At 43.6% G+C, this 27,079-nt stretch overlaps 1 protein-coding gene across 1 annotated transcript in view; it reads right to left on the bottom strand.

Moving 5' to 3' along the window:
- Adam2 (ADAM metallopeptidase domain 2) overlaps positions 1-27,079 on the bottom strand; it is a 38,981-nt gene that overhangs the window by 1,937 nt on the left and 9,965 nt on the right. The window contains exons 6-19 of the mRNA XM_032917915.1: positions 26,879-27,047; positions 23,137-23,193; positions 21,989-22,060; positions 20,829-20,995; positions 19,798-19,879; positions 17,238-17,374; positions 15,618-15,795; positions 12,083-12,184; positions 11,152-11,347; positions 8,381-8,486; positions 5,688-5,871; positions 3,536-3,613; positions 3,171-3,300; positions 231-390 (exon numbers count right to left, since the gene is read on the bottom strand). Of these exons, the coding sequence (XP_032773806.1) occupies positions 231-390; positions 3,171-3,300; positions 3,536-3,613; positions 5,688-5,871; positions 8,381-8,486; positions 11,152-11,347; positions 12,083-12,184; positions 15,618-15,795; positions 17,238-17,374; positions 19,798-19,879; positions 20,829-20,995; positions 21,989-22,060; positions 23,137-23,193; positions 26,879-27,047 (1,818 nt within the window). The remainder of the gene's footprint in view (positions 1-230; positions 391-3,170; positions 3,301-3,535; positions 3,614-5,687; positions 5,872-8,380; positions 8,487-11,151; positions 11,348-12,082; positions 12,185-15,617; positions 15,796-17,237; positions 17,375-19,797; positions 19,880-20,828; positions 20,996-21,988; positions 22,061-23,136; positions 23,194-26,878; positions 27,048-27,079) is intronic.

The following is a 27,079-nucleotide window of genomic DNA, read 5'->3' as shown; positions in this document are numbered from 1 at the left end:
CCCCCCCAAAACCAAACAAACAAAAAAACCCCAAAAAAAACAAACAAACAAAAACCCCAGATCTAGATGTGGTATTTTCATACCCACTAAATTAATCAATATATTAACCACTCAATTTCTATATAACAAAAACTGTTAAGTCTGAGTCATGAACTGTGTCTGTCTTGATGTTGTTAACAACCCATTGCGCTGACTAATTATGAAAGAAAGCAGGTATGAAGTTTACTCACTCTTCACTTGAGAAGTCATCCATTCTCCATTTTTTCCTTTGGGAATAGACTTTTACCAGCATGCCGATCAGGACAAGGATCACCACGTAGAAAGGGATGATCAGGAAAAATGGCCACCGTGCAGACTTGGAGCGGTAGGCACTTGCAACATAGGACCGTGCTAGCAAAGGAAAGTACCAGGGGTTAGGACACAATCACCAGGAATAGAACAGTGATACTGTTGTGTGCTTGTTGTGACTTTTGAGACACACATTACACTATTTAAAAACTGTGTAACACATTTGCATATTGTGTAGCTACCACAATGGCACTGGAGTCCCTGCCCTCAAGCTCTTTGAATGCTTGTGTATCCTGTCTTGGCTTTTCTTGTTATGTGTCTTTGTTTGCTTGTTTTATGTGTATTGGTGTTTGGTCTGCATGCATGTCTGGATGAGGATCCCTTGGAGCTGTGGTTACAGATGGCAGTCTAGAGTGAGCTGTTATGTAGGTGCTGGGAACTGAAACCAGGTGCTCTGGAAGAGCAGTCGGTGCTCTTAGCTGTTGGGCCATCTCTTCAGCTTCAGTTTTGCTCCTAATTTTTTGGGGAAATAGATATTGCTTATCCCATGATGTGCTGGTTCCAATACTTGACCTCCTTTTTCAATCTGGCCAGGTCATCCTTGTCTGTGGCTACTTTGTGGTGGGTGAGGAGCCTCAATCTCTCTCTCTCCTTTGATTTTATTTTTTCGGTTCCAAGTGCTGCACTGGACTGGTTGATGTTGGAGGACATCTGCAATCCCACAGTCGGAGGCAGACAAGCCATGCACTCTTCCAACAGGACGTACACCTTCAAGCTGCTTTCGCTTTCCCAGGTCCAGGCACAAAAGATGAGGCCATTCCTTTTCTGATGAGTGGGGGGAGGGCAGACAGCCTGGGTTCTCTGCTCTTTCTCTTGGACCTACAGAGAAAAGGCCTTTCCCTCACCTTGTCCCATCTTAGCTTCCTCTTGAGGCCTGGGGTGTCTCTTTACTGCCTGTATCTCCTCAGGGTCTATGGAATGGTACTAGCTGTCTGCGTTAACAGAGTCAGGCATTTTGACTCCTCTGTATTTCTGCTCTCAGCTCCTGGTCCACACATAACTCTGGGCCCTGAACTTGGACAGAGGCAATGACTGCTGTCCTTGAGGTAACAAATCCCTCAGGTTTTTATTGGTGGTCAAGCATTCTGTATATTGGGGTGGGGTATTGACCTTCTTTTGTGGGTCCCCATTGCTGATAAGGGTCCTTAGTCTGAGAGGCTGAGGTCTTTGACTAAAGGGTCAAAGTCAATGATAGAGCACCCGGCAAGGTGCTGTTGAAGGGACAAAATGATTAGGAATAACAAGGGATCTTGGAAACAAGGGATCCTGATCTCTTGTGTGTCATGGAAAGGCTGCCAGGAGGCCCTCATGGGAACAGTGGCTATGCTAATTTCTCTAGGTCAGGTTAGTGTGGTTACAGGAAGAACCCTTCCTATGTTTTGGTCAGAAAATTGGCTTTATTGGGGGACGATTTGGTCTTAAAAGTATGTGATTTACATTGTATGTTTCCTTCACATGGCTAGTGTAGGGTGCTGTGTCCTTCTAAAAGTGGGTTTGGACACCTTCAGAAACTTCTCCAACGCTGTTGTTGGCCTTTATGTAGCTCCGTGAAAACATCAGGACAAGGGCCTCACTTTGGAGGGAGTATGAGTCATTCTAGAAAGATCAGGCATCTGTAAGTCTCCATTTGAGAACTCAGTGACCCACAGCAGTCCCTAAAACTGCAGCAAACAAACTGAAAAAATGAGAGGGAAATCTGAACTATGGTCCTGTTGTACAACTGTCACGCACAGAGTTTATTGGAAAAGATACCACACTTTTCACAGGGAAGGCAGGAGCCATGAGGAAATCATGCCTTCGAACATATCCTTCTGGAATAAAGAGTGCCTCAAGACAAAACAGCAGTAAGAGTGATGAGATGCTCAGGAGTGGGTGTTGAATTTTGTCTGGTGTATTTTGTTGCTATAGTGAATGTGCGGATCGCAGTCTTACAGGAGACACCCATTGTATGGATTCTTTTCCTTCCCTTCGTGGTGGTACCTGGGTTTGAACTCAGGGCCTGGTATGTGCTGTCTAAGCTCCCTACCTGATATGAAATTTTAAACTTTAATACAGATAAGTATATACTATGAGCTAGTAGCGTGTTAAAGAATTTTACTTGTGCATTTTTAAGGATGCTCCTTTGCAAATTTTGTTTGTTAGTTTGCACATGTGGCATCAGGGGCAAGTTTTCCTCCAATGATAAATTAGTTGGGAGGGCTTAGCCTACCACTCTTCTTTAAGTGCTACTTCTTCCTGGCAAAAAAATTGTTTCTTCCTATTCCTTCCTTCCTTCTTTCCTTTCTTCCTTTCTTCCTTCCTTCTTTCCTTCCTTCCTTCCTTCCTTCCTTCTTTTCTTTTTTTCTGGTAGCTTTCTTAGCCACAAATCACAAAGAAGATAATTTTTGACTCCAGCTTCTTGGCTCTACCTTTTGGTTGACAATTCCTCATCACAGCTGGGTGGCTTTCTCAGCCTGTTTCTTGTTGGTAGTGGACAGGAGCCCAAACTATACACACTTCTCCCGACCACATCCAGTTCACAAGGACAGGATACTTTCAATATGTGTTTCTGAGTGTTGGATTTAAAAAAAATCTAGTAAGGTCACAGTCATGGATCTCTTCAGCAGAAACTTTTCTCTCTTTTGGACCTTGCTGTGGCTACTGTAGACGGACCTACTTAACATTCTTAGTAGCCCCCCTCAGTTTTTGTTAGTGTGTGTGTGTGTGTGTGTGTGTGTGTGTGTGTGAATCAAACTCAGGTCGTCACATTTGTGAGGCAAACATTTCACTTCCCCTATTCCACATCACTCTAGTTACGTTTTCTACTTGTTAGTAAGACTTACCAGGGATGGATTCAGCCCGTTGCTGGTTGCCACTATCAATGCTCCCACCAGGCCATGTATCCTCCGTATTTTTACAATCCGGAGGTAAGTATGTGGGCTCACAGTGGCAATGCTTCTTGTTATTACATACCTGAAAACACCATAAAGTCACAGGCTGAGACAGGCAGCCGGCCTCAGTCACACCCAAGAAGTCTGTAGAGTAATGACTATTTAAGATTACATCCATTATTGGGAAGGGGTGGGGGAGGCAGGGAGGGGGAGGAGGAGAGGGAAGGGGAGGAGGAGAAAGGAGAGGGACTTAAGCCTTGCTCTCCAGAGCAGGTTCAGTGGCTTTCCCTTTTTTCACTCACAGGTCTGCTACTTACCCCATGGTGGTTGCATTTTTCTGGGGTGCAATCATAGTTCAAGAAAGTATCTTCTACACACTCCTGATTCAAGCAAACCTAGAACAGAAAAGGTAACTGAGATGCTAGCCAGACTCATCCCTTAATTAAAACCAATCCGTACCCTCTTAAGATCAAAACCACCTTGAAGTATCACCTCATCCTAGTTAAAGGGATAAAGGGACAGATGAACAGCATTGTTATTTAACTTTAGGTGGCCACAGTTAACATCCTCAAAAATCCCTTTTGGGAAGCGGCACACATGAAAAGCTGGAGCATACTGGGACGGTGGCATAAGAATGAGAGCATGTAAAGAACATTGATCGATTTATTGATCGATTAATTGATTGTAAAGGGCACCACATGGAGATTCCCGTTCTAGACAATTGATTCCTAAGGGAATCAGTTGGAAGCTTCATGCATGGGCAGAACAGCAGTTGTGGGCATGGGAGAAAGAGGCACGGAGGAAGCTGAAGACGGGTGTTTGAAGTGGAAGAGTCTATGCGGTGGACTTCCAGAGAAGTGAACGGAAGGGGCACCCTCAAGCTGGCCAAGGTTTGGGCTGTGATTGTGCACAATGAGTTTTTTGTTTGTTTATCTCATCCTTGCTATTACATGAGGGGACTCACACCCTCATACCCACTCACTGTGTTAATGCACTCACAGACAGGAAAGACCCTGTCCTCTCATTTCTTCAGATACTGCCATAAAAAAAGCTATGACATAACCGTAAAGATTCTAACCGGACTGTGCAACTGCAGAGTTCATGATCCGGGCAGTACCAGCGACACCAGCCCATTGTCACAGGCAAACTGAGGGGCCACTGAGCCACTTTTGTCAGATTTCTTTCTCTTGGGTTTTACTCGAAGTTAATGGTTTAATCTTCATCTTGTATGCATATGGGGCACAACATACTGTTTTGGTATACAGGTGGAATTTTAAACAGTTCATTTGGAAAACAAAGTTGTGGTTCTATCTATGTATATGTTATCTTCCTTCTACCCATGAAATGGAATATTATTCAAGCCTTTAAAGGAAGGCAATTCTGACTTCAGAGAGATGGCCGAACTACATATTAAGTGACATCACACAGACACAGAAGGACACATATGTCATGACCTTAGTTATGTATGGAACCTAGGAGGCCTGTGGAAACTGTCAGAAGGCCAGCGGTGACAGAAGAGAATGCAGAGAAGTCATGTAATATTGCAGTTGTGAAGGATGACGGAGGATGAATACATCTAGGAATATGACCAACAGCATGGGGATGGCAGTTGATAGGGTGTGCCTGAAGTCTGAGAGAACAGGTTTGAGGTGTTTGCCATACCATATGCACTAGGGTAATTAATGTTCTCGAGAATGGGAATCACAGGCGTGTATCAGACACATGGTGTACTAATTTCATTTCTGTTGTTGTGATTAAAATGCCTTGACCAGAAACAACTCAGGACAGGGAGAAGTTGTCAGGCTTACATTTCCCTGTTATGATCAATCACTGAGGATGCAGCTGGTCTCATCTCATTCATAAGCAAAAGCAGAGAGAAATTAACCCATGTAGGCCCATGTGCTTAATTGCTTCTCTACTCTCAGCTAGGTTTCTCCACTTTATAATATTCAGGACCCCCTGCTAGGGAATGGTGCTTCCCACAAGGGGCTGTTGTGCCTTCCTACATCAATTAACAATCAAAAGAACGACCTCCCTGCTCTTGGACCAACCTGATCTAGACAATTCCTCAGTTGAGACTTTCTTCCCAGGTAGCAAGTTGACAGCTAAAACTAACCATTCCAAATACATGTAAGCCATTATTTTAATAGAGAAAAATTTGAATATAATTGATTTTGCCTTACTCTGTGACCTCTTTAATTTTCACTATTATTTAAGAATAATTACATCAAAAGATAATTCACCACATCAGAAGGCTGGCTTTCTCTCTCTCACACACACACATTCTGAAAATGTAACAAAATGCAATGGGTGAACCGTAAGATTGTTTCTTTGGAGGATTTGTGCAACTTCCACAAAAAGTATAAAGCCTGTGTACCAATAAGGACATAAGGCACAACACTGGGAGTTACTGGGAGAGGAGGGCACAGGACAGGGCCCTGGGGAGTTAGGGGAGAGGAGGTGACCTACCTTCCCTGACCCGCAGACAGTTCCATCTCTCACCCACATCTTCTTGCTCTCTTTGTGACCTGGGGGGTATTCCAGGGAGATGCAGATTTGCCCGCTTATATTGGCATAGATAACAATGGCAGACCTCATTTTAAGTATGTCTTCACTTTGGTATATACATATTAGTTTTCCACACATCCGGTCACTATAATTTACAAATAAATGTAAGCCATTATTTTAACAGAGAAGTATTTGAATATAATTTCCAAAAACAAATAGATTTAAACATTGGAGTTGGCAAATAAGATATAGGCAATTGGTTTTGAATAATGCATACAGAGTCCCTCCTGAATCGCTCACAATAATGAACTACTTAACTATGGGCTCCTCCATTAGCTGGATTACTGTTTGTGACTTTTTCACTTGTATTTGGTCACAATCAAATCTAAGCTTATTCCAACTTTATAAATGGGCACTTGGCCTTGTTGCCAGCTCCACTGGGTTTCCTTTTTGAGTTTAACAACTGATAAGATATTGAATTCCGTATTAAAAGGTCATCATACACCATGCATATTATTAAAACAATAAAACCATATATATTCTAAATGTGAGTGCAGAAAAATATAGAAAAAAAAAACCCCAAAAGCATAAGCACAGCCAGACAGTAAAGGGACATTAGCTGCAGAAGAACATAGTGAAAATGAAGACTGATGGGCAGACAACAGGAATGTAGACCAGAAAACTTGGGAATGGTCTGGTCAACAGGGGAAAGAAGTGTACCTTCTCCCTGGTCCACATGCAGAGACTACTTGACAGTGTGAAAGGTCGTCTCCTGTATAAATGACTTTCTAACCAACTTCCTGGCAAGATGGTCCTCCACTCTCCAGGCAGCTAGCTCCTCGTCATAGAGGCTCACTTTCTCACATCTCTTTGTCTCTGACCTAGCTGACTTCTGTGTATGATGGGACTGGGGCCTTGAACAGTAGACAGATTCACACTTAGTCACAAGAAGAATGCAGACCCAGAAAAGAAAAGACCCTGGAGGTTTTGTCTCTTGGGCGTGCTGTTGGTCCCTTCTTTAGCTAACGGTTATTTATTCTTTTAGCCTCGGAGGGATGAGAACCAGTAACCCGGGTGCCTTTCTTTCTTTGAAGTACATTGCAAACATCCCTCAGTGTGTAACACTGAGACCAGCAGCCTCAGTGAGGCAGATGATAATGGCTGAAGGGAGTCACCCAAACGACCCAGGGGAGGCTCCTCAGGGAGAAGCACAACTATGCTAGAGAGGCTGGTGAGACATGGGGTCTACAGAGTAGATTTCTGTAACCTCAAAAGATGGAGACAGAACACTGGCACCTTCAGCAAACTGTTACTGCAAACTACACACATGCATATGCACACACACACACACACACACACAGTATGTCTATGCCACACATTCAACAATCACACCATCACACAGCTAGTGTGACAGACTGCTGCTTTTCTGCCACCCATAGCCTCTTCGCCTTAACACTTTCATATTCTCTCTTCATGTATTTATTGAAACACGCTGCCTCATGAAAACATCTATTTTTACAGCAAAGGTCTTCTTCTGGAACACTTGCAAAGAGCCCCCAACACAAGCCCAAATTCTAGGAACCAAAACTCAGGTGCTTGAAGTATGTCTACAGCTCACTGCCATATGTCACCATATGTCAGAAATGCCATGTGTGTAAGGGCTGATGCACCCTGGGTCACGGCCTTATAGGTCTTTCATTATTATATTTGTCCCAGGTATAGTATATTTCTTGTACTCTATAAAGAATGTCCACTCTTGGGGCTGGAGAATTGACCTCTAAGAGCACTGGCTGCTCTTGCAGAAGACCCAAGTTTGATTCCCATCACCCAGGTGGGTAGCACCCAACCCCTGCCACAGAGGCTGGGACACCTTCGTCTAGCCTCCTCGGGCATCAGACATGCAAGTGGTGCACAGACATGTATTCAGGCAAAAATCCATACAAATAGAACAAGTAAACAGAAAATCACAAAAAAAGAATATCCACTCTTCGTGTGTGTATGTGTGTTGTATAAGCCTTTGTGGCAAGGTGCATATGAGAGTCTATTTGCTTGTGCACATGTGTATCAGACCGTAGGTCAATGACAGGTATTTTTCTATTCCTCTCCACCTTATTTTTTTAAGACAGGGGCACCCAATGAACCCGGGGCTCACCATTTCAGCTAGACTGGCTGGTCAGGAGTTCCTGGGCTCGCCTGCCACTGTTCTCCCTAGCAGGGCTACCAAACTATGCCAGCACATCTGGCTTTTATGTGGGTACTAGGGATCTGAATTCAGGTCCTTGTGGCTAAGCAGGAAGTGCTTCACACACTGAGCCATTTTCCCAAGTCAGGATCGCTCATTCTTCATTAAATTATGGAGATAGCATACAGAATTTTTAAAATTGAATGCTTATGGGTGACAAGTACACCTTTGTTGAAATAAAACCCCGAGTGGAAAAAGACAGGCTAAAAATTCAGGCCAAAGTAGTTCAAGTGGGACAACAGCCCAGGTGTGTTGGAAATGACAGGGAATCCCTTTCTGCACCTCTGACATCTACCACTCGATTTAACGTCAGGCTTCATGGTAGGGGGTTAGTTTGCTTGAAGTATGAAAGTGACTGGTGACATTTTCAAGTGTAAAGTGACAGAGTCTGGTCACATTTCCAAAGGCATACTTAGGTGCGCAGTTCTTGTACCCCGTAGGAGTGATACCACAGCTCCCAGATATGTCACTTTTGGAATTCAGCTCCGCGTAACATTCTTTTGTACCATAGTCTGCATCTGGAAGTCAGGCAAATGAAACAGTGTCAGTTGTGTTGAGGGTTTTAATACCTGGAATTAAAATAAGGAATGAAGACCTATACAGTTCTGAAATGGTTTGCACAAAAGGCAAGCATCACATAGAACTGAAAATTGATGACTCAACCCACCTCAGTGATTGACTTCCAACTTCATGTATCTGCCACAGTGCCCAATATGTAATGTCAATAATCCCCATGCAGACTAACAAAAAGCTAGTTTTTAAAAACAATAATTGATGTTCTGGTGAATAAAGATGGGCTTTTATTTTTTGCATACCTGTCTTCTTAATCAAACCATTACCAATTGTGTTTTGTCTCTGATTTTTCCTAGTTTCAGTTTTTCCAAGATCCAAACTACTTAGAGAACAGTTTCTGTTTTCAACCTCCATCCATTCTACTCTTGTTGAAGCCTCTGATGGGGACATTTGGCACCTACATTGCTGAACTGGAGGAAAGTGACCTGTCACAACAGCATCCCTGTACAGACACCAGGTGCCCAGTTAAGTTGCCTAGAGACACCAGCGAACCCAAAGGTAACGGTTCATTATGTCTCGGAAACCATTTGCCAAATTGGTTGTGGGTAAGAAGTAAAGATTTTGAGCTCAGCGAGGACATCAAACTGTTCTTTGTGGACCAGAAAAACATCAGGCAGAATCGGAGTATTTCATAGCCACCAGGACAATGTTTGATCCCTCAGACACTGTTGGCTCTTTTCCAGCTTCCTCTTGAGAGTAAACAGGGGCAGAATAGGCTATGGAGTCCAAAAGGTGGCTTCGATTGCGCCAGCTCCCTATTTGCGTAAGTATCCATGCAAGCATGGAGCTGGAAGCCCTGGAGACCCGCTGGTGAATCACAGCACAGGAACAACCTTCAAATTCTAACTGATGCCCAATGGATATCAGTTATCAACAAATGTCAAATGAATCCAGACGACTGCCCTCGATCTTTAGGGTCGACAGAATACTGACTGGCAGGGTCTGCAGGATGCACAGTCTACACACAGGCCTCGTTAACATCAACCACGGAAGAGGGAAGATGGGGCAACAACTTCTAACTAAAGCTATGCCTCTATCTGTAGTTTCACTCAGGATTAAACAGAACGAAGTTTGTCAGCTGAGTTAAAATGACTGAACAAGTATCTTAACATTTTCATGGAAAAAAAATCCCAAAAGGACACAATCTACAAGAAAGAAAAACTATCAGAAATAGGTGGGTTAGAGAGATGGTTAAGAATTTTGACTGCTCTATCAGAGGAACCCAGTTTGATTCCCAACACCCACAGACATAAAATAAAAATAAAATAAATTCCCAATCATATAAAAAATAGAAATGGAAGTAGATGATTAGGTATAAATTTATATTTGATTTTTTTGAGGTTTGCGTGATACTGTAACACATAGTTCATGTTGCAAGAAACTCAGAGAACTCTAAGCAGAAGTTCACAGTTGGGCCGGCATGATGGCTCAGCAGTTAAAGGTGATTCCCATGCAAACCAGATTCATTCTCAGTCCTGGGAACCTCCAGGGGGAGGAGGGAAAAGGGTCTTGAAAGCTGACCTCTGACCTCTACACATGTGCCATGATATGTACACACCTGTGCACGTGATGCATCTCTCTCTCTCTCTCTCTCTCTCTCTCTCTCTCTCTCATACACACACACACACACACACACACACACACACACACACACACAGGCTCACACACCAATAACAATAATAAATACACTTAAAAAGAAAAAAAAAAGAAGTAAGCACTCAGAGCTATTGTTTGGATTCTGAATATTCCCAAAGACTCAGTGTTAAATGCTTGGTGCTGGACTAAACGTTTGGTTTTCATGGAAGTATAGCCATGTTGGGGGAATGTGGAGTGTGGGGTGGGAGGTGGAAGGTGTGAGGTGTGAGTTGTGAGGTGTGAGGTGTGAGTTGTGAGTTGTGAGGTGTGAGGTGTGAGGCGTGAGTTGTGAGGTGTGAGGTGTGAGGCGTGAGGTGTGAGGTGAGAGGTGTGAGGTGTGAGGCGAGAGGCGTGAGGCGTGAGGCGTGAGGTGGAAGGTGGAAGGTGTGAGGTGTGAGTCGTGAGTCATGAGTCATGAGTCGTGAGGTGTGAGGTGGAAGGTGTGAGGTGAGAGGTGTGAGTCGTGAGTCATGAGTCATGAGGTGAGAGGTGTGAGGTGTGAGGTGGGAGGTGGAAGGTGTGAGGTGAGAGGTGTGAGTCGTGAGTCATGAGTCGTGAGGTGTGAGGTGTGAGGTGGAAGGTGTGAGGTGAGAGGTGCTCTTTAAGGGGACACTCAGACCCCTGGCCTACTTGTTCCTCTGCTTCCTGGCTAACATTAAGTATGGGCAGTTTCCTCTACCACCTGATCTTACAATGCCATTGTCATTTCACCCACCCATGGTGTGCTGAAAGTATCAGGGCCAGGGGACAAGGATTAAACCTCTGAGACTGACCCTGAACAGCTGTTCTCCTCTCTCCATCTCTACCTCTCATCCATCCTTCAGGCGTGTGTGTGCGTGTGTGTGTGTGTGTGTGTGTGTGTGTGTGTGTGTGTGTGTGTGTAAGGCGTGGCCTTGGATCGATTCTCAGTACCGAACCAAACAGATCTGTCTATTTATATCTGCACCCATATGGAAAACAAGATGATTAAAGTACCAGTGCCAAACAGATCCCGGCACTGCTGTGCTCCACTCTGACAGGTGCCATTAATACAGATCCACTTCCGTTCTGCACATGGGTGACCGTCTTGAACAAAGAAGTCTTCTTCACACACTTCGGAAGTGCCGTTGCAGTACTCTGTGACGTCACATTCCTGATTGGCAGGCCTGCAAAGTTCCCCCTTTGCCTTCAGCTGGTGGGTAAAGTGAATCACAGTGAATAAGGCAGCAGAGAAGTAGGGATATTTGTCCCTGAAGGGCACTGCATAGGAGGTCATATGGAAACAAACACTCTGACCTGTGCCAGTTGGGACTGGTAATCTCACAAGGCCCCGCCCCAGATGAGAGCTACAGGTAACTAATGACTGTTGAGAGAGGGAGAATGAGTCTCCCAATGGGTGAGCCCCCTGATAGGTTATGCAGTTTCATCCGAAGGGGTCAGCCTAATGTAAGTGTGTGTGTGTGCGTGTGTGTGTGCGTGTGTGTGTGTGTGTGGAGGGGGTGTCAACACACTGGGAGGAGTGGGGGGAGGAAATACTGTGGTTAGGATGTATTGTATAGAGAAAATTTTAAAAGGAAGAAATATAATAATATAATATAATAAATTTGGAAAAAGGAATTACACATTAATTTTGAAAAGGACGATGTAGTAATACTTGTGATATCAAAATAAATCACTGACAAATGTGAAAAAAAAGAGTAGACATGTCAGTACTCTTTGGCCCGGTGGTTGTGGTTACAAGCACTGGTTGTTTAGAGAACCCAAGCTTAGTGTCGGCACCCACATGGCACACCCTACGACTGTCTGTAACTCCTGTCTTAAGGGATCTGACACTGCCTTCTGGCCTCTGACAAAACACCCATACACATAAGAATGGAGAAAAAGTGGTTTTAAAAACGAAAAAATGAAGAAAGGAAAAGGCTCTTACATTGCACGAAGCGTCGCAGCAACTTCCGGTGGAGCAAGTGGAGCCCTCTGACAGCTGACAGGTGGTGGGATTGCAGCATGGAGGAGGCTTATCCTCACAGCCCTGGAAGCCAAACCACAAGCCTCAAGTGCCTATCTGAATCCATTCACACTGGACAGACATTGTAATGGCGACACATTTCCTAGCCTACAGACAGATGCTTGCCTTTCATGTTGGCAAACAGAAAAGGAAACTGAGTCACTTCTTTCTTGCCCTACAGACACTGATTTTTTTGACACCCTACTAGGTATTACATTGTAGTCGTTTCTTCTAGGATAGAGCCTACTGTGTTGGAAGTAGACTCCTCTGATACCACACAATCCTTCACAGTGGAGACAGTGAGGTGGTCCCTGGCTCTTGTAAAGGCCAAGTAAATATAAGATGTGGGATAAAGAGAAGCTATAGTTACTTTTTATGTGCCACGTTTGAACCTAAATACTGTAAGACTCAATAATAATATTTTTAAAGTTGTGTGTGTGTAAGATGATATATATATATATCTCATCTCTCTCTCATGTTATATATATATGAGAGAGAGACGCGCACGCGTGCGTACACACACACACACACACACACACACACACACACACACACACACACACACACACACTTTTAATCCCCAGGGATTTGAAATGGTAAAATGGGAAAACTTGTCACTAAGCAGATAGGAATTAGCCGTGGAGGTCAGTTGTCTTAGTGTGACTTCTGCAAGATACACATTAGGGCACAGGAAGGTTTCTGTGTTTTGCACAACTGTTCTGCCAAATGAATGTCATTGCTCTTGCTCAGTACACGAACATCTACAGGGAAGGGATAGCACAGTGGTTAGAACTTAGTTAGGAACGTGATGAAGCAAAGACACACTATTGCCAGATCTGAGTGGGAAGTTTCAACGCGTTTTCACTCAAGCCAAAGTGATGGGCAATATTTTCTTAAAAGCACACGATTCCTTTCTGATAGTTTTAGTTCAGCTTGCCACAGTCTAGAAACATCTGAGGAAGAAAGACTCAGTGAGGGGTTGTCTAGGTCAGGTGGGCCTGTGGGCATGTCAGAGAGGAATATCTTGACTGTATCCACTGTGCATGCTCACCATGGGGCGCTGTTTCCTAGGACTGGGCCTTGCACTACATAGGAATGGAAAAGGCTCCTGAGCACAAGTAAGCACGCATGCAGGCACTTGTTTTCTCGGTGCCGTCAGCCATGGATGTGCCAGCAGCTTCGACTTCCTGCTGCCTCACCTTCCCTGCAGTGATGGACTACGACTTGGAACTGCGAGCTAACATAAACCCTTTGTGAGTATAGATTGTCACAGCAACAGGAAAGGAGGCAGGACACCGTTTAAGTGTCAGAAACACACTTTTTCTGCTGGGAGGCACACATTTCAGTGTCCTCAGCCAGCCCATAGAGAACTCTGATGAACCCTTGCCTCCTGGGTCCCCAGGGACATAGTACTCTCGGCAGCTATGGGAACAGCTTGTTCCCCCTTTCATTTTATCATTGTATTTTTACCTCATTTACCTTCATTCCGTCTTTCACTTCCCTCTAACCCCAGTGTTACATAAGATTTATTTAGTTTGAAAAAGAAACTTACTGTGGTTCTAGGTATTTTCCAATAATTTTGACTTAGATATTGAATTTAAAATGGTGATTAAATATTGGTAAAAGCCAATAAAGTTCCAACACCAAACCTCAAACGTGTCTCCATATTTTCTTATTCCACAGTGAAAGCGTCATACCTGCTGTGTGGCTTGTATATGCTTGGCTTAGAGTGTTGCTATATGAGTGGCACTACTAAAAGGTGTGTCCTTGTTGGAGGAGGTGTGTCACTGTGGACATGGGTTTTAAGACCCTCATCCTAGCTGCCTGGAAGCCAGTCTTCTCCTAGCAGCCTTCAGAATAAGAGGTGGAACTCTCAGCTCCTCCAGCCCTATGTCTGCCTGAATGCTGCCATGATGATAATGGACTGAACCTTTGAACCTCTAAGCCAGCCCCTATTCAGTGTTGTCATTTTAAGACTTGCTTTGGTCATGGTGTCTGCTCATAGCAGTAAAACCCTTTCTGAATGACAAATGAGCCTGAGCGAAAGGCTGGGCAAGAGTGTGCCTAAGAGGAAGAGAAAGAAGCTGGAGCACTCAAAGATGGGACTTAATTATCTTCAAAACGGGTCGTTCAAAAAATCACAATGGCCAGATGGTGGTGGCACACACCATTAATCCCAGTACTTGGGAGGCAGAGGCAGGCAGACATCTGTGAGGTCGAGACCAGCATGGTCTACATACAGGGTGAGTTTCAGGACACCCAGAGCTACACAGAGAAACCCTGTCTCAAAAATCAAAATCAAAACAAAACAAATTAGAACTGAAGGGGCATAGGAGGGAGAAATAGACACAGTGGTCCGGGAGTGTTACTAGCAGGTGAGTAGGACGAACACGCTCTGGAGGTCTCATGCTCAGTGCTGACTGTAGCTAATAGACTATATTGTGTTTGTTAAGAGGTTGTGATCTGATCCTTACAGAAGAAAGAGAAATGAGAGCTTGCTTGGCATGAATTATATTCTTCCCACTCTACAAGAGTTTGGGATAGAGGGTTTATTTTAGTTTACCCCTTTCCTCCTAAGTTGGTCTTGTCAGGATATTTTATCACCACAACAGATTTGAAATTAAGGCAATATGCTTCTAAGAGATGGCATACATTTCAGTTCAGTTTCAATAAAGAGGTTGTTTATCTCATACAGTTGCAAGAAAATATATTATGCAAAGTGCTTGCTGTTATATCCTAATTCTTAACGGGAGAGGAGGGAAGGGGAAGGATTGGAGAGGAGGGACAGGAGGAAGTCGAGGGCGGGGGAAGGGAGAGGAGAGGAGGGAGAGAGGAGGGACAGGGTGGAGAGGGGAGGAAGAAGAAGAGAGGAAGGACAGGTGGGGGAGGAGAAGCAGGGGAAGATAAGCCAGACATGGTGGTGCAAGCAAGCTTGTAATTCCAGTGCTCAGAAAGCTGGCACAGGTTCTGAGTTTGGGGCCAGCATGGACTAAGGCGTCCTATGCTAGGAAACAATAAAGAGCATGCTGATGCTGTGAGTTGAGTGTGCCGATGCTGTGAGTTGAGCGTGCTGATGCTGTGAGTTGAGTGTGCCGATGCTGTGAGTTGAGTGTGCTGATGCTGTGAGTTGAGCCTGCCGATGCTGTGAGTCGGCAGGCTTAGCTGTGGTGGCCTTGCATGCAAGCAGCCAACACCAACTCATCAACTTGCACCATTTCTTTAGGTGTCAGCTATATTCCAACAAGAGAAAGTCAAAAAGCAAATGTAATTTTAAAGATGATCTATCAATCAGTGAACCATATGACAAGATGTTAGTTCTCTCTTGAGTGTCTGTGTGTCCCTAACAAAGAGCTTTGTAGAAGGATCACTATGAGAAAGGAAGCAGACCGACAAAGGGATGGTACAGACATTAATTGATATGGCAATTCTGGCCACACCCTCCCCAAGCCAGACTCACCTCCTGTCCACAGTCGCAAACTTCTCCTTCTTCCAACTCTCCATTCCCACAGACTGCCATCTTGTACGACGGCTGTAGGTGTGGCTGGTTCTGAAGACAGTGGGAGCTTTGACTTGCGATAAACTTAGAGAAGTCCTCCATGCTGCAGTTACTGAAGGACCTCACACCGCTGGAATGACTGAAAGGAGCCCAAGTGTCAAATGTCTGTGCTAAGAGTTCCCATCGCCCTCTCTCTGCCCAGGAAACCAACTGCAGGAACCCCCGTGGATCCTTTAGTAGGGGTAAATAGCACGGGATTGGACCGGCTTTTACATGGCAGAGTTTTTGTGACACTGGAATTATGGTTTAGCATTTACCTCACACAGTATGCCACTTCTTCTGAATTTGTCCCTGCCTTTCCCCACTAGGACTTCTGAACTTTGAGGCACCCTCACCTCAAGGGAAGCAAACAGCTTTCTTGTCTTTATCTACACTTAGTCAGAGGTGATCCCTTCCCAACTTGGCTTTGCAGTTTTAAAATAACTCCTATATCTTTATCTTTTACCTTAATGCCTGAATTCTGTAAGTCCAGTAGGCAACTCTTTATGTATACACATGCATGTGTATGTACATGTCATGTGTGTACAGGTTTGTGTGTGCACATACACACACACGCACAAAATCACTTTCAGTTACATTAACCATATACAATGGGATTGATTATACATTTCCAGCCACTGTCGTGATTCCTGTGTGTGTATATGTGTGGCCTTGTGTGGGTCACAACACGCATGCGTAGGTTAGAAGACAACTTGCAGGGGTAGGACCTTTTTCACTGTGTAGGATGCAGGGATTGAACTCAGGTTATCAGGTGCTGCAGCTAATGCCATGGCCGCTGAGCCATCTTACTAGCATGGTTCCTATCTAAAAACCAGAGAGCCAAGGAAGAAAAAGCAATAGATGGTTGGCAGGACAGCTCAGTGGATAAGGTCGCTTACCGCACAAGCCTGGTAGCTTGAGTTCAATCCTAGAATTCACATATGGGCAAAGGAGACAATTCAGAGTTGTCCTCCAATCTCCACATGCGTGCTGCAGCATGTACATTCCTCCCTACACGTTGCCTGTGAACACACACATACACACACACACACACACACACACACACACACACACAATAAAACACATTTTAAAGGACATTCTGTTGGATTTCTAAGGGGTAAGGAGCAGGCCACATAAGGGAGGCTTTCCACCCAGATTGGCCTGTGAGCATGTCTGTGGGGCATTTTATTGATCACCGATCCAAGTGGGATGGCTCCACCCACTATGGGTTGTGTGTCCTGAGTGGAATCAGAAAGCAGGCTGAGACAAACAGACTCTTCCATGACCTCTGCTTCAGCTCCTACCTCCAGGTCTCTGCTGCCTTCTTTTTCTGATTTGTTGTTGTTTTGTTTTCTCCCTCAGTGATAGACGGTGACAATGAAATGTGAAAGAAACCCTTTCCTCCCTGAGTTGCTTTTGATCTTGGTGTTTTATAACAGTAAGAGAAAGCTATTAAGATGCCAGGCTTCTAAGGTTAGTTTTCCTTGACAGGAATTGGCTTAATATAAACTCCAGGGGCGGGGCATCGAAGTCGAGGCTCACAGTGCTTCGGGGTTCATCACGCAGATGGGTACTCCGCACTGGCACGTGTTCACATCGTCATATGCGACCCCCATGCTGAGGCTCAGCAGCTGAACTAAAATAATTGCAAGTGATTCCAGAGTTACGGCTTTGGGGTGCTGAAAAGAAAACACACCAGACCACAAATGTGCGTGTACACGTCGTGGGAGGCATTTTACTTGTGGCTAGGAAATGTAGTTAGCTATTAACAGAGGCCACACAGTCAAGTAAAGCATATATTGTGCCAGTCACAGATGCTGCAAACACAGGAGAGGTCTAAAACTATGCCTTTGAATAATGTGAGACCCTCAGAAAAATAGTCTAAATAAATTTAAATTTGATAAAATTCCGGTTAGAATATTTAGATGCAAAATAAAAATACATTTGCAGGGTCTGGAGAGATGGCCCAGTGTTTAGCACTTGCTGCTCTTCCAGAGGATCCAGGTCTGATTCCAGGCACCCACATAGATGGTCACAACTTTCCACCTGCATCAGGAGATCTGACACTCTTTTCTGACCTCCTGATGGGTACTGTGCACTTGTGGTGCACAGATATGCATGCATGGATGTAAAACAGTCATGAGTGTAAAATGAAAATACAGAGGTCATCAAGAATTATTTTAAAATTGTGATAAGAAACTAGTTGATTCAGCAGACTGATTCAAAACACAGTTGAGCTTTTCATCATGTCAAAGAACAGCCCAGAGCAAATGTTTTGTCTTCTAGAGCCAGACAGCGCTTCTCCCGTAGATCAGAAAAGACACAAGAACGACCACTGTCAACACAGCTCAGTGTTCAAGTCCACCACCAAATGCTCACAGGTTACGAAGGGAAAATGCCCATGAAACAATCTCACTTAGTAAGAAACCTACAGTAGTTAGACTCACAGGGCCGAGTATTGTGTCTTATGAGCTGCACTCTTTCGTTTTACATATGTGTGCATGTATTGTTTCGTGTGTCTATGGTGTATGCCTGTATGTGTGTGTATGTGTATGCGAGTGTGCTCATCTCGGGCGTGCATGTGGAGGCCAGAGGTCCACCTCAGGGGGCTTCCTCTTTGCCCTCCACTTTATTTTTTGAGACAAGGTCTCTTGCCAAACTTAGAGCTCACTTTGGATGCTAGACTGGCTGCTGGGGAGCTCTACAGATCCTCTTCTCTCTGGCCTCCAGCACAGTGTGTACCGCCAGGTTCAGCTCTCCTTACATGGTGACTGGGAAATCAGGTCCCCATGCTTACACAGAAGGTTCATTATCCATGGACTCTTCTCCTGGTCCCTGTTCATTGTCTGTCATAACCATTACACAGTCTATGTATGTAAAGCAAGTGGTGTACTCGACTATATATATATATAACTTAAAAAAACACATACTGGTTCTCATTTGCTTTTCAACTATAGCTGTGCTTGGGTTGTTTTTCTATGCTGGTTTTTAGGAAGCAGGGCAATAGGACATAATGCCTCACTGACACTGCATGGCCCTGACAAATTATGCAGAGGGGGGAGGGAGGGAGGGAGAGAGATGAATGGAGGAACATTGGTGAGCCAAGCTCACCTATGTATTTCAACATCTCATTCCTGTGGATGTTGGATGTTGCTGGAGTTTCCCAGCTAAGGATCAATGATAGTTACCTCCCAAAGAAATGTGGGGGAAGGGAAAAAGTGCTGGGGAAGGCCTCTTCCAGTCCGTGGGAACCATTGTTTCTTGCCTGCAAATCTCAGGCTTTCTTCTCCATCTGGACCGCCCTTGGTAACCAGTTTGCCTTTAGACAGATGCGCTCTTCCTCTTTGCTAACCAGTGAAGCTCTTGCTGCATGGTGTGTGTGTGTGTGTGTGTGTGTGTGTGTGTGTGTGTGTGTGTGTGTGCGTGTGTGTGTGCGCATGTGTGTGTGTGCGTGCGTGCTACATGTGAATGTTTAAGGAAGTCCTATGCCTTAGAGATCAAGGAAATCACTTTCTCCATAAAGGCTACATTTTTCCAAAATACAGTTTATGATTTTTAAATAAGAACCCTCTCTTTCCCAGCCCCACTCTTCTTCATCTTGCTTCCTGGAGGGAGATGATCCTATGCTGCCTCCCTCTCTGAAACTCCAGCAGACACCATATAAACATACATAAAGGGAAGGGGCCCACACCAGTGTCCATGCCCTAGGGAGTGACGATTTTAATGAAAGTAATAAATCAAGGGATCTTTAATTTTATACTGTTTTCTACAGCAGCCTGTTATACACTAAATATTTATTTCTGATAGTGTGCGTCAGAGAGAGAGAGAAAGAGAGAAAGAGAGAGAGAGAGAGAGAGAGAGAGAGAGAGAGAGAGAGAGAGAGAGAGAGAGAGCGAGAGTGCACATTCATGGAGGCCACGGCAGGACATCAGATTCCCTGGAGCTGGAGTGGTGCTGTTGTGAGCTGAGGATGTGAGTGGGTGCTGGGAACTGAACTGTGTCCCCTGCAGAGGAGCAAACACTCTTCAGTAAGGGGCCCCACCCCTATCCCACCCCCACTCCCGTTATACATTTTAATCAAGCAGATTAAGGCACAGCATACCAGAGCAACGCCTCCTGCATAGTTCTTGTCACACATCTTCCCTTGATAGGTGGCGCCAACATAATCAGTGGTGTCCCTGTAGCTGATTTGAAAATAGACTTTAATCATTGAGTTTTGCAAAAGTAAGCACAGTACAGTTAATGCTCTGTTTTCATAGGTCAGGTGCGTGTTCTGAAATTATCAGTGATAAAACAACAAAAGGGAAGGCTTGCATGCTAAAATTGCAACACCATGTGGCTACATTAGACCCATGGTATGTTAGAAAAATGGTTCTCAACTTGTGGGTTGTGCCCCCTTGGCAAACCTCTATCTACAAAAATATTTACATTAGAATTCATGACAGTAGCAAAATTGTAGTTATAAAGTAGCAATGAAATAATTTTATAATTGGAGGTCACCACAACATGAGGAGCTGTATTAAAGGATCATAGCTACTTTTGTCCACCTGAGTTCTTGAGGCAGGGTCTCTACTTGAACCTGGGAGCTTGCTGTTTGGGCTAGCCGGGCCAGCCAGCGAGCCCCAGGGATCTGCCTGCTCTACATCCTCAGCCCTGGGGCTGCAGAACAGAGGCCACTTGGCTTTTCCGTGGTGCTAGAACTCTAAACTCAGGTCCTCATAAACGTACAGCAAACACTTTCCCCATAGAGTTGTCTCCTTTTTGTTGTAATGATCACTACGTTAAAGATCAGAGCTAAGTGGCTACGTTCATAGAATCCAGGCAGGCCTTCCAAACAGATGTGAACCTGTGATGCCCAGCCAGGGGTGTTTGGTGCAGTGCTGTGTGCTCTATGGTGAGAAGGCATCTGGAAACAGGACTGAAGAAGTGAGCTTCAACTACAGACCAACCAAGTGGGAGATCTTAACAACCCCACTGTAGGTAAACTGCTCCAATAGCAGCTGTTATATACAGAGGGGAGAAATCATGGAGCACTTGGGTTTTCCTCCCATATGGTCTGTGGATTGTTGGAAAAGGGACCATGGGGGCCAGTTTTTCTTGGCATAGACTGTCATATCTTGAAAATGTACATACACGAGTAAAAACGCCATGTCATGTGGTCGCAGAACGAGGTACGACTGTTTCCACTTCAGGAACCTGTACAGCAACTTGTTAGCATCACCCGTGGTCGAGATTTTGTTTTCGTCCATCCAAAATTCCAGGGAAGACAGAATTACTGTAAGATTAAAGGGGGCAAAGATCTAAAATAGAACACAGACAGAAAACCTGTTCAAACAACATGATCTAAAGGGACCGGGCAAAAGAGCTTCGAAAACAAGCTCAGGTCATGCATTGAATAACTGCGGTGTATGTCTGGACTCAGTGTTTAAATGTTACTCAGCAGTAAGTGTCCTGGTCATAAAAGTCACCCTGGATCCTTTAAATTAGATTAACTGTATTCCTTTTGTATTTTGAGTGCATGTGTGAATGGACATCACATGTATGCTTGGTATCTAAGCAGAAAATGACACCAGATCTCCTGCAACTGTAATTAAAGATGGTGGTGAACTAACATGTGGGTCCTGGGAATTGGACTCCGTCCTCTGCAAGAGCAACAAGTGCTCTTAGCCACTGAGCCATCTCTCCAGCCCTGTGTATAATTCAAAAGGCTTGCCTTTAATCAAGCCCCCGTGAGGGATGTCTTGTATGTAATAATCCTCACAATGACCTACTTTACAGGTAGGAGAGCAGAAACTTCAAACCCAAACAATGATCCTTATATCATGAATCCTTATGCAGTGTCATAAAAGGAAGTGTGGGGGTCGTTAGAAACAGCAAGTGTGGTTGTTTAAGAGACACTGCCCCTCATAGGTGCTGGCATACGGATGCTGGTCACCAGTTGCTGGCGCTGTTTGGGGGAGGTTTAGGAAGTACGGCCTAGCTGGAGGAAGTATTTCATGGGAGGAAGGACTTGGAGGTTTCAAAGCCACACACCATCGCCAGTGCACTCTCTCTGCTTTCTGCTTTCTGTCCCATGCATGAGCCTTCACTTCCAGCTCCAGTTGCCATGTCTGCTGCCTGCCACCATGCTGTCCCCACCACTAAGGACCCAAACTCTCTGGGACTGTGAGCTCAAATAAACCCTCCTTCTATAAGCTGCCTTCATTATCATTATACTTTTTATCACAATAATAGAAAAGTAACTAAGATAACAAGGATGAAACATTTTTAAAAGGACAAAAAAAAATACTTACAGCATTTGTCAGTCCAATCAACTGGAAAATCTTTTGAGTGACAACAGCTGTATCAGCCCCAATATGCTCAAACTGTAAAACATAATTGTCATATATAAGTATATATATATGCATATATATATCTGTATATACACACACACACACCACACATATATATTTTTTTGCTTAACATTGATAATGGCAACTCTCTTGTTACAATTTTAATGTAGCAAAATCATAAACTTAGATCATTAACATATTTTAATCCACTTTATTTTATTATTCATATTATGTGATGCATATACTGTGAAAGTAAAAAATATAAAATGACCTGATAATAATGTGTTAATTAACGACCTGTCAATAAATTAAGGATAATAATTCCTGACAGAAAAATGTTAGTTTTAATTTAGATGTGACTATCTCAGTGTTTTGCCTATATGCGTGCTTGTGCACCTCATGCATGCATTGCCCATGGAAGCCAGAAGAGGGCACCAGATTACAAGGGTTGGATTTAGCAGGCTGTTGTGAGCTACCATGGGAGTACTGGTACCTGAACCCAGGTCCTCTAAAGGGCAGCAAGTGCTCTTAACCTCGGAGTCACCTCTCCACCTCTAGGAAGTAAGTTAAGACTGGGAAAATTCCCAGAATCTGTATGTCAGACACTCCCAAATGTTGCATACTGAATAATTCCATTTATCCAATGGTTTAGAAGTGAAAATAAGATATAGAAATGAGGAATGCATTAGTGGATTTGAGGGCTGGGGAGAGAGGGTGGGAAGTGTGTGGCTCTGTGCTGGGGTGCAAATATCCTTTACCTTGACTGCATTTTGCCACGTGCTGGCTGGCGCAGCATTGGCAGGGGCGTCTGTGTATGGAGGTGTCAGGCTGTGTACATGTTCTTGCAAGTATGTGTGAATGTATAACTCTCCTCAAATAAGAAGGTAAACAAACTCCAAGGAACTATGAAATAAATGACCCTCCACTTACGACAAAAAGGAAAGAGTGCAAGCAATTGAGAGTTTATTAAAGTGTACTAACACAGAGTTATCAACTCTCCTCTGTCAGAAACCCACTCTGTGAGGCACGGGAGAAGAGCCTTTCTCATGCCTCACTGCTGATAATAGGAATGAAGACGAACAGGACAAATACACTTGGAATACACTTACCATCTGCTTTTCAACTACAATGTGTATTTCCAGATAGTGCGAGACGATTCGCTGAGGCTGAAAAGAGACCCACCAACTCCATGTCAGCACTGAAGAGTGGCTCAGGAGTTTTGGTTTTACCACTAAAGTGGGAAGGACTTTTTTACATTCATAAAGAGAACTGGAAATATTACCCAAGCAAGCTCACCAGGCTCCTCATCAAACCTCTATTCTATCCAGGAAACAACCCACCCCTCCCTCCCCGCTCCATATTTTCTTTGATTTCATGTGTGGTTTTCTTAGCTGAATGACATTCTTTTTAAAAGTTATCTTTATTTTTAAATTACAACCTAATGAGTGTGTGTGTGTGTGTGTGTGTGTGTGTGTGTGCATGTGTGCAGTGCCAATGTTTGTGGTTCTCTTAGGTATGTTGTCACAGTTATTCCCTAGACCAGGTGTAGAGAATTCACCCACATATTGATCTTGAGTTTTCAACTGCTTTTAGCTACTAGATCTCTGCTCTGTTTAAGAGTTTATCTAATTTTATTGTTCAATAAATTAGCATCCAGCCACCCCCAAGCCTTTCAGGTTTCCTTTCTGACAACATGGTCCTGTCTGCACAGTCATCTCTGTGAAACTAGTATTGTATGGGCCAATCTGCTGTTTTCACATCTGGTGGAGACCTGTGGTTCCTGTCACCTGCATTGTCACTGTGATGGTCTGAATATGTTTGGCCCATGGGAAGTGGCACTATTAGGAGGTGTGGCCTTGGAGTAGGAGTGGCCTTGATGGAGTGGGTGTGGCCTTGTTGCAGGAAATGTGTCACTGTGGGGGTGGGATTTGCAGTCCTATGCTCAAGCTCTGCCTAGTGGCTGCCTTCAGATCAAGATGTAGAAGTCTTAGCTCCTCCAGCGCCAAGTCTGCCTGCACATTGCCATGCTTCCCGCCATGATGATAATGAATTAAATCTTAGAAATGTAAGCCAGCCCCAATTAAATGTTGTCCTTTATAAGAGTTGCCTTGGTCATGGTGTTCCTTCACAGCAATGAAACCCTAATTAAGACAGTCACAGACTTCTTTGGATATTCTTCTTTGTTCTACTTGCCAATGAACATCCTAGGTTTGTAAACATCTCCTATTAAAAGAATTGGGAGTTATTTTGGGTGGAGGGGTTACATTAAATATTAATTGTTATTAAAATAAATAACCGGTCATTTTATAACTAGGGCAGAAATTGTCTTTAAATAATTGTGACTTATATTTCCACCTATGACAATAGAACGAAGTTGGGTAAGTGAAAAAGAGAAAGGACACTGTCTATGTTAAACGCTGGTGGCAATGACAGTCAAAGCAATGTCCTATGAGATGAGGAATGTAATATACATGAAAATAAGATAATCATGGCAACACAAAGTAGACTTGTTTTAAAGAGTTTTATGTTCACGTTTGATGACCCACGTCTTCACATGTACTAGGGCAGCCGTAACTAAAACAAGACAGGGACCCAGCAATTCAGTTCCTAGCTTATACCTAAGAGAAATTAAAGCTTTTATCAGAACAAATATTTGTTTACAAATGTTCCTAGCAGTATTGTATTATTTAAATAGTGGGATGACCAATTGCTCACCTGGTGATTAATTAAATGTGGCACATTCCTGAAATGGAATATGACTCAACCATAAAAACAACTGCATTTCAAAATGCTACAACTATGAGCACATTAATGGGTAAAAAAATCACAAAAGAAACATACTTGAAGATTCCATTTGTATATAGCCATCCAATAAATGCAGAATTGTGTATTTTTCAAAATGAGGAAGGCAAATGGAAAGAGAAGTACGTTTAGATCCATTACTTTTATTTAACTGTGAAAGCAGATACCAACAAGGTCCAGAAGATGTGTGATGTGTGTCTCAATAAGTCATTTTAGATGTGAACAGGCACTCATTAGTTGTAAAGGTAACTTTTATTCACCTGCTGTAATTGTTATCTTGGAGGTTTACTGCTGAATAAGCTCACCCTTTTTAGTTCTTTCTGAACTCTGGCTGGCTGGTTTAATTCAGCTCTTCTGGCCCAAACTCCTCTCCAAGCTGACTGATTCATACCGGCTTCTCTTGGCTTCTCATTGAATTGCTCTGCTTGGCCTCAAACTAACTGTCTTAGTAAAGGTTTTACTGCTATGAACAGACACCATGATCAAGGAAACTCTTGAAAGGATAACATTTAATTGTGGCTGGTTTGTAGGTTCAGAGGTTTGGTTCCTTATCATTAAGATGGGAGCACGGCAGCACTCAGGTAGGCATGATGCAGGAGGAGTTGATAGTTCAACATCTTGTTCCAAAGGCATGCTGGAAAAGACTCACTTCCAGGCAGCTAGGATGAGGGTCTTAAAGCCCATACCCACAGTTACACACTTCCTCCAACAAGGCTACACCTCCAAATAGTGCCACTCCCTGGGCCAAGCATATACACACCATCACACTAACTCTGGCAATCTGCTCTGATCTTCTGGTTCCTTCTTATTCTCTGGCTTCAACTGGCCCTGTTGAACTGCACTGAGCTGCATGAATCCATGAACAAACTCACCTCTACTGGACTTTACTCACTGAACTGCCCTCCTTCCTGACTCACCCTGCACTGTTCTCCAGTAGCCCCTCTTTCCTTTCTGTTCTCATGAGATTGGGTGTAACCTGTCTCTCACTCATTCTGTCAAGTCTTCCTTTGATTCATCACTTCATCTGCCAGTCAACTAGACATCACTTTCAAACATGGCTTCTTTCTTCTATAAACTAACTTTACCTTCATTGTTTGGGCTTAAAGGTGTGTACTAAAGGAATGTCTGTATTCTGCCAGAGGGATTAAAGGTGTGTCATTCCAGACAGATCACACAGACCTAGAAGATCTTTGACTGTGATCCCTTGCCAGAGCAGCCATGCTGCTAGATTAAAATTTCTCTATATCTAGTAGAGGAATAAGCACTAACATTGTTATATTGTTCAAATAAGCTTTGTACTTATTTTCCAATATGGCTAATGTAATATATAATACAAAATACACAAAACAATATGTCATTTTAAAGTTCCCTGGAGGATAGAACAGAACAAATTTAAAAGGGTTAACCAAAAAACAATGTAAGAGGAAGAATAAAGGAAAAAGAACACAACAAGAGACACACAAGACATGAGGTGATAGATTTAATTGATTTAACTCATGACTATTCTACACATGTGTATTAAACTGGTCATGAATAAGACAAAATTGCCACATTAAAAAACAACAGTCTGAAAAAAAGTTTTTCCCTGTGACATCTTCAGCTTTAAAATACACCTATGCACATGCAAATCCATCTAATATAATTCAGTGACTTACAAAATAAAAGCAAAAACAATAAAAGAAAACAAAAGACAAGCCATGAAAGTAGGAGGGAACAGAACAGGAGGAGGAGGGGCTGCAGATGAAGTGGGAGTGGGATGAGGCAGGGGGATGGGTGGATGTGATCAACATCCCTTATATACATGTATGGAATTGGCAAAGAATGAATGCGATTACTTAAAAATGAAAGCTTCATAGATTAATAACTTCAGAAACAAAGAAGAGAGCATCAATAACAGTATTAAGGAAGAGACAGTAGGAAAACTTACATAACTAGTTTTAAAGATTGTGCCAGATGAGCTTTCTGATGGACACATCCCTGTGGTATCTGTGTGGGGGGATATGTAAGTTTATCAGAAAGTGACTCGGTACTACCTAATTAATCCCCTACCTTGATACTTCGTATCTTATACTGCGGGTCTCTTAAATCCATATCCTTCTCGGCATAGAGTAATGTGTCTCCTTTCTTAGGTTCCACTTGGTAGATTACATGTTCAAAACCACTGGAAGATTCCAGGGGTTCAATTCCGTAGCTAACGTTTCCAAACTGAAGTACGCCCCTGACAAAGTCAAACCAGAACAACGATGACAA

Source organism: Rattus rattus, chromosome 12, assembly GCF_011064425.1.
Source record: "Rattus rattus isolate New Zealand chromosome 12, Rrattus_CSIRO_v1, whole genome shotgun sequence".
NCBI lineage: Eukaryota > Metazoa > Chordata > Mammalia > Rodentia > Muridae > Rattus > Rattus rattus.
This window is presented reverse-complemented; position numbering and strand designations above follow the sequence as displayed.